At 39.8% G+C, this 9612-nt stretch overlaps 1 protein-coding gene across 2 annotated transcripts; it reads right to left on the reverse strand.

The window, feature by feature from the left end:
* Nucleotides 1–170: 170 nt before the first annotated feature.
* CG4502 (uncharacterized protein) lies at nt 171–9527 on the reverse strand. 2 transcript variants are annotated; one of them, NM_164741.2, is made up of 6 exons: nt 9198–9527; nt 2014–2120; nt 1576–1958; nt 1375–1498; nt 966–1315; nt 171–903 (listed from the first exon to the last, which is right to left on the reverse strand). In NM_164741.2, exons 3-6 carry the CDS (start codon nt 1935–1937, stop codon nt 819–821), a joined length of 921 nt encoding a protein of 306 aa, NP_723260.1. In that variant the 5' UTR covers nt 1938–1958; nt 2014–2120; nt 9198–9527; the 3' UTR covers nt 171–818. The 2 variants fall into 2 exon arrangements, with proteins under 2 accessions (NP_723260.1, NP_609103.1); NM_135259.3 differs by having other exon boundaries at nt 1576–2120; nt 9202–9527.
* Between the last annotated feature and the right edge of the window lie 85 nt (nt 9528–9612).

Raw genomic sequence — 9612 nt, forward strand, 5'->3', positions numbered from 1 at the left:
TAAATTCATTCAAATTCGTTGCTGATTTTAATAAATTAATATCTATTCAAATTTTTAGCATTTTTATGATTTCCGATTTGATTACTTGTAAAAAAATGAAATATTTTTAAAAACAATTTTATTAAAATCGATTCTTACCCATTGAACCTACAACCAAAATCAATAAAAATGCGATAATAGACACATGTTAGATTTATTTATTATGCATAGCTTAGAATGAAAGTGCGAAGTTCGAGGAACACACTTATGTTTACAAGCTGATGTTGTAATTTGGTTTATTCACGGTTTGTTTAAGTTCAACAAAAATCACAACAAATTATAACACAGTCGAACCAAGATATCAGACTAATTGATTCTGTAAATCTTATATAACTTAATATGCGCTAGACGAAGGAAATTATAGTGGAAAAGTGGTGTTCATCGTACTTGTTTTTTTTTTTTGTTCCTGTTTAACTAATAATACTTAAATATCCATTTTGTATTCGGCGAAACTTCCTATTTACTGATGACTACGAGCTAGAGTTACATTTTAAGCAAATTTGTTGCTTGATGCGCGTTTTTAGTTTGTTTTATTTAGATGTTTTGTTTTTTCATGTTTGTTTGTTTCTGGGAGTTCGTCTTGTTGCTTTGGATGGTTTGCAATTGAAATCGTTCGTTACTTGACAAGTAGATGAAACAGAGAGTATAAAGATGGATAAATGTCTTGATGTATTACTATGAGCGAACTTGGCTGGGTGGCTGATTATTAAATTGCATTGGTTGTGTTGGCAAACGCAGAGCATCTGAGCTGAGTTTCCTTGCGGTCCGGAATGCGGCGCTTATCCATCGGACAGGGCGGGCGTTACCCATCCGTACTTCTCGTGCGTCTTCACCAGCGAACGGAACGACTCCTCAGCCTGGCGCCTGTGGAGCGATCACATAGTCCAATCACAAATGACATTGACATTATGTTTCGATTCCCTTACCGAGTGAACTCCTTTGTACTCTTTGGCTTGCGCGCGATCCTGCCTTGGCCCTTAACCACGCTGGCTGCGAACTGCATGATGACCGCCTCCACCGTATAGGCACTGGCCCATCCGCGTGGGGTTAAGAGCTCCATGCAGATGGCGCCACCCTCCATCACGTAACCCTTCTCGATGTGCGGCTCCACCACGCGCATAAAGGGCGGGGCAAAGGGGAAGTTGTCGGGGAAACTCAGGTGCAACAGTATGGCCGGCACACCCATCTCGGCCATATCTCTGGCCAGCGGCGAGTCGGGATCAATCACGTGCAGGCGTACGTGCCACTCGAATAGACTATCGTTGACGAGTTCCACCTGGAAAAAAATGGGTAAGCAGTTGGTAATTGTTGCATAATGGAATCGTTTTTTCTTACCGTGAAGACAGCATCGTTCTTGGCCTGCAGTCGCTCCATTTCGCGGTATTCTTTCATCAGGCGACGGGTTCGAATCGTATGATCCGGAGCCGCCACCAGTTGGCGTTCCGTTGTCGGCGCCACCCTGGAAGATTGAACGAATGTCCCGAGATCAGTTTACCGAATACAATATGACTTTAATGTTTTTTTTTAAACACCTACTTGTGATCTTGTCGTCGCCGCTTGCCTGGTGAATCCCACACAGCTTGCTCGGCTGCCATTCGAACTACGGCATTTTTTGCGGCACCGGATGATCCCGACGATCCTACTGCTCCACCGGCCACGGCGACGCCTCCTGCCGAAGAGGGTGCTGCTGCTCCATCGTGATTGTTGTTATTATTATTATTATTATTATTGTTGTTTATATTCGGGCTGCTGCCAGTGGCGCCATCGACCTTGTCATTGTTGTTATTATTATTTATATTATTATTATGGTTGTTGTTGTTATTATTATTGTTGTTGCTGGACTTGTGGAAGATTTTGCGGAATGCAGTGACTACTCTTTCCTTGGAACGCGACGACATCTTGGCTGGGATTGGCTTGGTCTGCAACGAGTGGATTTGCTGTGTGCTGGATTTTGATTGTGTGCTTCTGAGTTACTTGAGCGGTGGCTTTTGATTCAGTAGTTTACAAGTACTTCGTGGGCGTGTTTGTTCAGTCTTCTTCTTTAAATGGTTCCTGGTGCAATGTGGGCGTGGAAATTGTATCTGAAAGTGGATAAAAGCATAATCCAATAATACAAAAATTGTTTAAGATTTAAGAGTAATGTGTGCGGCCCCATAAGCTTTTGCTAACTTGTAAATGGCATGTGCGTTATAAGAAAAAATGTCGACATCAAGATTTTCTCGGGTCGAGCTTATAAAATTAACATACTTGTGCATGCTAAGGATGCCATTACTTGGAATTTGATTCGCTCCGAGCCATTTTCATATTTTAGCAGACCCCCAAGCACAATTATGCGACCTTGAACTAGCGCCCGCATTTGTAAACCAAACCACAACAATAACCGGAGATACTTTACCATGTCTGGCAGTCGTAAGCACAAACACACATCCTTGGCGAACTTTTCAAGTGAATAACAAGACCGCCAGCGAAATATGTTAAATACTCCCCTTAGCGAAAACAAAACGACTCGCAAAGGCGGCTCTTCGAAAAAAAGGACAAAAATAAAATGTATTTTGTCGCAGCTCTTTAGAGGATGGAGAAAGCCTTAAAGTAAGGATATCCATATTTACTAAAAAAAATAACAGATATGAACTGTATAATGAGAGCGGAGGGAGCTTAAAGAGCATAAAAAACAGACCTTTTATTAAAAAATAATTTATATATTCAACAATGTATATAATCTTTACATAAATCCGCCAGAAATTGTTTTCTTTTCGTTCCTAATTTCGGTGCCACCCGAGGGTTTCAAGTTGGGTACTAAAATTTCACACAGCCTCTGAAGGGACTTTTCTCCGTCTAATTTCTTTTATTTTCTGACCTGCAAATGCCGTGCAAAACACCAACTCCTCCTTTTATCATCGCCCTGTGAATTGTTCGAGGTGTTGACGTGGACTTTGCCAAATTGTTTGCCTTTCGCATAATTAGCTTTCACCCGAGTGCAGGAGTCCTCAAAGGGGATTTCTTGGGTCACCGCCCACCTCCTGGACGAACGCCAAGTCCTGAAACTCTGTGACCAAGGACAACAGATGTGGGCGTTACATTTTAATGGTCGTGGTTTGGGACGATGGGAGGGCTATTATTATTATAAGAGCACAGATAAGTGTGAACTGAGTGCCAGAAGATCAGATCAAAATTGCTTTGAGGAGGCAAACGAAGAGCTGCCAAGTATTTCGAGGCGGAGGATAACTCAATGCATTCAGGTTACGTTCTATTATAATAATTATAATATATCTTTGACATCAGTCCACATATCCAAAGTTACCATTACCATTCGTATTTTATTCAGGTTCCCAACCAAAGAAAGTATCTTTTGCAACATTATTTTGTACTCTTTGTTAGTTTACAAATGATGAATAATTGATTGATTAATGAACGTGGCTGGAAAAGTGGGGAATCTACTTCGTTAGGCTGACCCATGAACTCATTAAGAGTTCATCAAAGCTCAAACTATTCGAGACCACTCCCATATTTACCTACTTCCTCCCTTTTTCCGCCCATTTATGGGCCATTTCCTTTCTGCATCTGCTGGGTGCCCGGCTAAGAGTATTTTTAGAGAAAACTTTTTGCACTTTTGCTTTCAGTCAGGGCCACTAAACGGAAATATAAACACTGACCGAGGCCGAAACAAAGGCGCCACAGGAATCTTCAACCGAAAAAAAAGTCCACAGACATTGCTGAAGTCACGTAGGAAATTCTATCTGGTTCCCAACACACATTTCTGGAGTTTTTCGCCATTTATTTAACCAAATAAATGTCAACAATATTTGACATATTTTTTCGTCCTTAAGTGAATGCAAACTCTATAAAAAGCAGGGTGACACAAGTCATTTTGCTATAACTGTAGGTTTAACGGTATAAGAGCATACATCTATAAGGAATATAAATTTAAGTTTCAACTAAATGTTTGAATATATTTCGAACTAGTAACGACACACCTTAATGCATTTCTATAGATTTGGCGACAAATTGACTGCGTCCGTCGAAATTGCTCCATTCACATAGATATACAATCTTATCTGGCGCCACAAAAATCGATATGAGCAGACCAAAAGCAACACCTCTCCTCCATAAACCCACTTTCCCCATTCTTTCATTTAACCCAATCTATAACTGACCTACCCGCACAAATATTTAATAATAGCCTGCGGGACTGGCTGAAGTGGAATGGATGGGCTATCGCCATCAATGATATTTGCAAATCCGAATATAGATAGCTGCCAAGTGTCGTTAAATCAAGTGGTAAACACTGTATCCAGTTCTCTTCTGTGCTTCGCAGTTAATGGGTTTTTAATTGAGTTTCCCGATGGAAACAACTTTTTTAGTATGGCAGTTAAGTTGATTTCTTACCTATAATATTTTTACATACATATTCAATACTTTTCAAATCAATGCAGATACATTTAACTTAAAAGCGTGGGTAAACAAACAGTGGCCACAAAGTTAACCAAACAATTGACTGATTTTTAACAGCCTTAAATAAATAAATAAATATATATGAGAATCATACATATTCGGTGGGTGTATAAACAACTAGGGTCATGTTTATTGTTGTTTCATTTCATGCAAATTTTCCCGGCTGTCGCATGCAAAATTTTAGAATGCAGACACGAAAGTAAAAGGAAAGCCAACAACACGAACTGTGAGAAATGCAAAAATGTTTAAATTAAGAAAGAAAAAAATAAAAACAAGAAATATAGAACTGTGTCAACTTTAAATTATTCGGGGGATGCCGTTGGTTGTTGCTCTCCTTTCGCGCTTATTTATTGATTTTTGCGCCTGACGACATATGTACATAATATGCATTAAAAAGAAAAGAATACATTTAAATACACCACAAAAAATGATTATAAATCTAGTTTATGTATTTATCATATTATTTTTTCTATATATCATATTCGATTTCTAACAGATTATGTTTTTAGCAGACTAGCTTCTTATTGTGATTTCCCTTCTCTGCTTGATCTTGTATTTGAATATAATAAAAGAATTTCTTCAAGTGCTAAAAGCTTGTGAGAGAGGTCGTTAATCAACTGTTTGGTGCATGCAATGCGGAAATATTTGTACAGGCGAAATGGGGAAGGCGGGAAAACAGCCGAGAGAAACAGAGAGGGAGAGCGAGATGCTGACTAATGGCCCCTGCAACAGTTCTTTGTTCCCAGCCATTAGCGAACACCTACTATGGCACACACCCACACACACACACACAAATCCACATCCACCGAGAATTAATCCCCCCGTTTCTTGACCATCGAGTGTGGTTGCCATGGCATTCGGCTGAAGGCCCCTCCCCATCCTCCTCATCAAGTTTTCTGCCACAGCACTTGCACTTATCCTATCGTCAGTGATGGCAAGGCAGCGTGAAAAGTAGCTACGTTTATCAGACGAAATGGTAGAAAATACTTTATAGCTACTAAATTAAGAACAAGACTGGCTTAAATTGAGAAAAAATATTACAACCAATTATGATAGATAAACCTCTTTCCAAACAGTTTCCAATGGTTCTTTATAAGCTTTTGAAATATTTAGCTAATAAACATAATGAGTTACTAATACAAATTTCACATAAATTTAGTTTCATATTAGTTTTGGCTATTTCATAAATCAAATACGGCAAAATAAGAAAAACTTGAAAGAAATTTAACTGTTTGGTTTAGTTGTTCTGATTTTTTTTTTTTGATTTTCCTTGCTTATAGCCAACTAGCCAGCACCGATGGTCATCCTTTTGCCTCCCACTTTGGCGCCCCTGCTACAGCTGTTCTCGATACTGAGGATGGCATTGTTCTAGATGGAAGTCCGAGGGTCACCGCTTGTTATGGCTTTGTTAATTTATTTATAAACAATTCCTCGCTCGGACTCTGGTGCACATGCAAATTGAATTAAGTCCGGATTGCTTTTCTCTTTTCGTTTTTTTTTCCCCCACCGACATAGAAAGCTTTTAAATGTGCATTCAGCGTTAATCAAGGCCATGCGTCAGCATCACACTTGGTCTTCTTTATTTCCGGGTCGTTCATGCTAACCAATTCGAAGGGCTTTGTCATCCGACGAGGGTCGACGAACTCTTTCCACGCCCAATAATGTCCGTTAACTGACTAACGGACAGTGAGTGATGCCGATGGCTTGACCCCGTTGTTATGGTATACCCACAAAAAGATACATGACGAAGCGGAGCTCACCCCATCTGACCTTGGAAATGTCTCTGTTAGTCTGTTTATCAATATCATGTGGCGCCATAACACACATGCCACACAAGAAGCGAAAATAGCAACAAGAATCTTGGCAATCGCAGAACTGGTCGAACTATGGAATACCCTTTATGTTCTGTATATGTAGCTTTTAATAATATATTGACTTGATTGGTAGTAGATTTGATAAGCTCCCTTTGTCATTGGCATTTTCGTAGATCCCAGAAACCTAGGATACCTTTAACCTTTTCACTTGAAAACATTCGGTTTTAATTAAAAGGAAAGGACATACAAATATTACCACATTTTGTATGTATTTACTAAGACTTCGCCGGGCACATCCAGCACGTAGATACAAAAAACAGAAGTCTCCTAGACACCCGAGATGGAAAGCCTGAGCTTAAGCACTCCTTTTTCCCTACTCCGGAATGGTTTTTGCCCGGTTCACTGATGGCGCGTGTTTCATTCGAACGGAAGCCATTTATGAAATTGATTGCGACAAGAGAGCAACAAAAGCAAAAGCATCAGAAGCCACAACAATAACCACATCTCACGGTTTAAAAGTAGACTTTGATACGGACACATTGGAAAAGGGATATACGCGTCAGTTGATGACGCTGGCAAGTGAATTGCGGCTCAGTCTGGCGGGTGTCCAAGGAAATGCACAGGGAAAAATCAACAAAGTCGAAAATCATAAAACCATTCGACTGAAGAATTCGCGTTCCCAACGCACAACATTCCTTTTAAAAGCTTGCACATTTTCTTGCAGTGCAACTGCGTCTATCTCGATAGGTCGTTTGTAAAGCGACCTGTCAATTTGGCTTTTGTCGGGTGTCAAAGTTAAGCACTTTGGATAGTGGTTATTGCATGCGAGATAAGCTTCAAGTGCTTAATACGCAGGGTATTCACGTTTTAATCAACCATCGTTTGACAAATACCCTGCACCCTATAAAAAAAAAAACTAGTAAAGTAAAGTCGTAAGATTCCAAGAAATATAACTCCACAGGGAAGCCGAACCCGCTGATGTCAGTGGCCAGTAGTCCTGTGGTCAAAATAAGGTATAGACGGACATGGTGGTAAGTGTTACCTGCCACATTGTTTATGCTAGGTGAAATTGTTTATCACCTGCCACGGGCACTCCCACTCATGTAAAATGCATAAATTCATGCGATGGCAGGAAAGTTCATCTAATTGCCAAAGACCCTTTGCTCTTTTCGCTCTATTTATAGAGTTACCGGGTATATCCTTGAGTCCCCCTCCCCCACGACTCCGAGTGCCACTTTCATGGGTATGCATAATCAATTTATGCGTGTGCCAGGGTATACATATCTATAAATTAATTCAGGCGTAAAAATAAAATGCCTACTCGGCGGGTCCATAAAAAGTTGATGTGCCAAAGTGCACACACACCCAAGCTTAGCTTCGCTGATCAAGTGCGATTTAGATGCACAACATGTCGGGGGGTCGGCGCAGGATAACAAAATACAGTGGGCACCCGATAAGGGTTAAAAATTGAACGGAACTTAAATAAGCCTTTACATCAACCTTATACTTTGATAAGTTTTTTTTTTGCCATGCTGATGATTTTAGAACTTAACTTTATTAATTTATACAACAGTTTTACCAAATGAAAAAATAACAAGACCAAAAATAAAAAATTTAAAACAAAATTTATTTTAAATACATAATTTATAATTTATAGTGTCTACTGCAAAAGAGGATGCAAAGCGCCATGGCGCCTGTCTAAGTGTGTTTTAGAAGAAAGTGGAGATAGAGGAATGAGATAAGATAGAGCGGGCAGGGAATATAATCTATCGGCAAAGCTTATCCTCTCTCCCTTCCGCACGTGGCAACATGGCGCTCTGATTTCATTCATGAATACCAAATAACGTGGAGAAGCCTTTCCGACTTCTTGGCCCCTACTCCATGTACACACTTATGTATGTATGTACATATGTATATTTGTATATATAAATATGTTTGTATGTGGGTGGGCGTGAAAATGTCGGCAGTAAATACCATTTGAGCATTTTCCGTTGTGGAGCTCCCACACATTTGCTTAGATTTATTTCCACAATCTCTCGTTACCCAGCTTTTCGGCGTTTCTTTTCATCTTAGTCGTCCCAGGCAATAAAGGCAAATACGTCAAGGAAGGACAAGTACCAAAATAAAATTAAATAACCAACAAAACAAAAAAGTTTTCCTTGTTCTTTTTCGCGACCCCTTTTTTGTCTTTAGCAGGGATTTTTTAAACTCTTTAATTTTTGGGGGTTATGAACCAGGTAAATATCACCTTAAAAGATAACCAACCCTATTTTTTTTTATTACTACTAACAGAATTTTGTCAATGTGTCAGAAAATAGTTTGTAATAATATTATGACTAGATTAATTAAACAGGATTACTGAATATGTATAAGATTTAAAGTGTACAAATATTTCTGAAGCATTGTTTGAGGCCATCTTAAATTAAGAACTTGACCATGACTGCAGCCTTGGAAAAGTGGCTTGCACTGCAAAAAAAAGCGTTGACAAAAGAACTCTTGAAAATGTTCAGTATCAAGTTCAATGAAAATCTGACATTGGCAGAGCGAGACACAGGCAGCAGCCCTCCCTTTCGCACTTGCGGAAAGATACCAATTTCGAGCAATGTCAAAAGCTATAGTGCAATGAATAGGACAAGCACAATCATGTGGACACACCACGTTTATTTGACAGGCTTGTTTGTTAGTGTCATGCTTCAATTGAAAATCGAAGGGGAGGAAGAGAGACGGAGAGACAGGGGTAGCATGTGTAACGCACTACGTTCTATTTGTAAGAGTGAGAGGTCAAGAGCTTTTAATTGGCAAATTGTTGTAATACACCAGCGACAAAAAGGGGCAAGGGATAAGGAATAAAGGAGAAGAGGAGCAAGAAGAGGTAACAACAAACACACTCACTCACTTGCCAAGTGTAAAATGCAATTCGCTGTTCTTCTGTTTTCTTTCCACGATTCGTGCTAATCAGCAATCCGCTTTATTCCCGATTCTCGTTTCTTTCGCTTCCTTCGCCACTCGCACAGAGAAACAAATAATAGCAACGGGAGAAGCAATCTCGAATGCAGTTCTTCCCAACAATTATATCTTTTATTGAGCGCTAGCAAAAAGCAATAAGGTTCGGCGTTTCCACGCGACTTTTGAATTATTTCCTGGTCTGGACACTGTATCACCAACTTTTCGTTGCACTGCACTTTTTTCGCCCGCGACAGCGGTAGAGATGCAAAATAACAATTTGGCATCGACTACCGATGATTCTTGGCGATAGTTGTCGATTCGATTTTTGCTATCGAAGTTAATCGATTCATCGGCGGATATC

The sequence above is a fragment of the Drosophila melanogaster genome, chromosome 2L (genome assembly GCF_000001215.4).
Source record: "Drosophila melanogaster chromosome 2L".
NCBI classification, from domain to species: domain Eukaryota; kingdom Metazoa; phylum Arthropoda; class Insecta; order Diptera; family Drosophilidae; genus Drosophila; species Drosophila melanogaster.

Coding starts and splice junctions, on each gene's coding strand:
- CG4502 (NM_135259.3), bottom strand. CDS start 1,937: ATGTCGTCGCGTTCCAAGGAAAGAGTAGTCACTGCATTCCGCAAAATC. Junction 1,499..1,575: donor CGGCGACGACAAGATCACAA/GTAGGTGTTTAA, acceptor TCAATCTTCCAG/GGTGGCGCCGACAACGGAAC. Junction 1,316..1,374: donor AGAACGATGCTGTCTTCACG/GTAAGAAAAAAC, acceptor ATTTTTTTCCAG/GTGGAACTCGTCAACGATAG.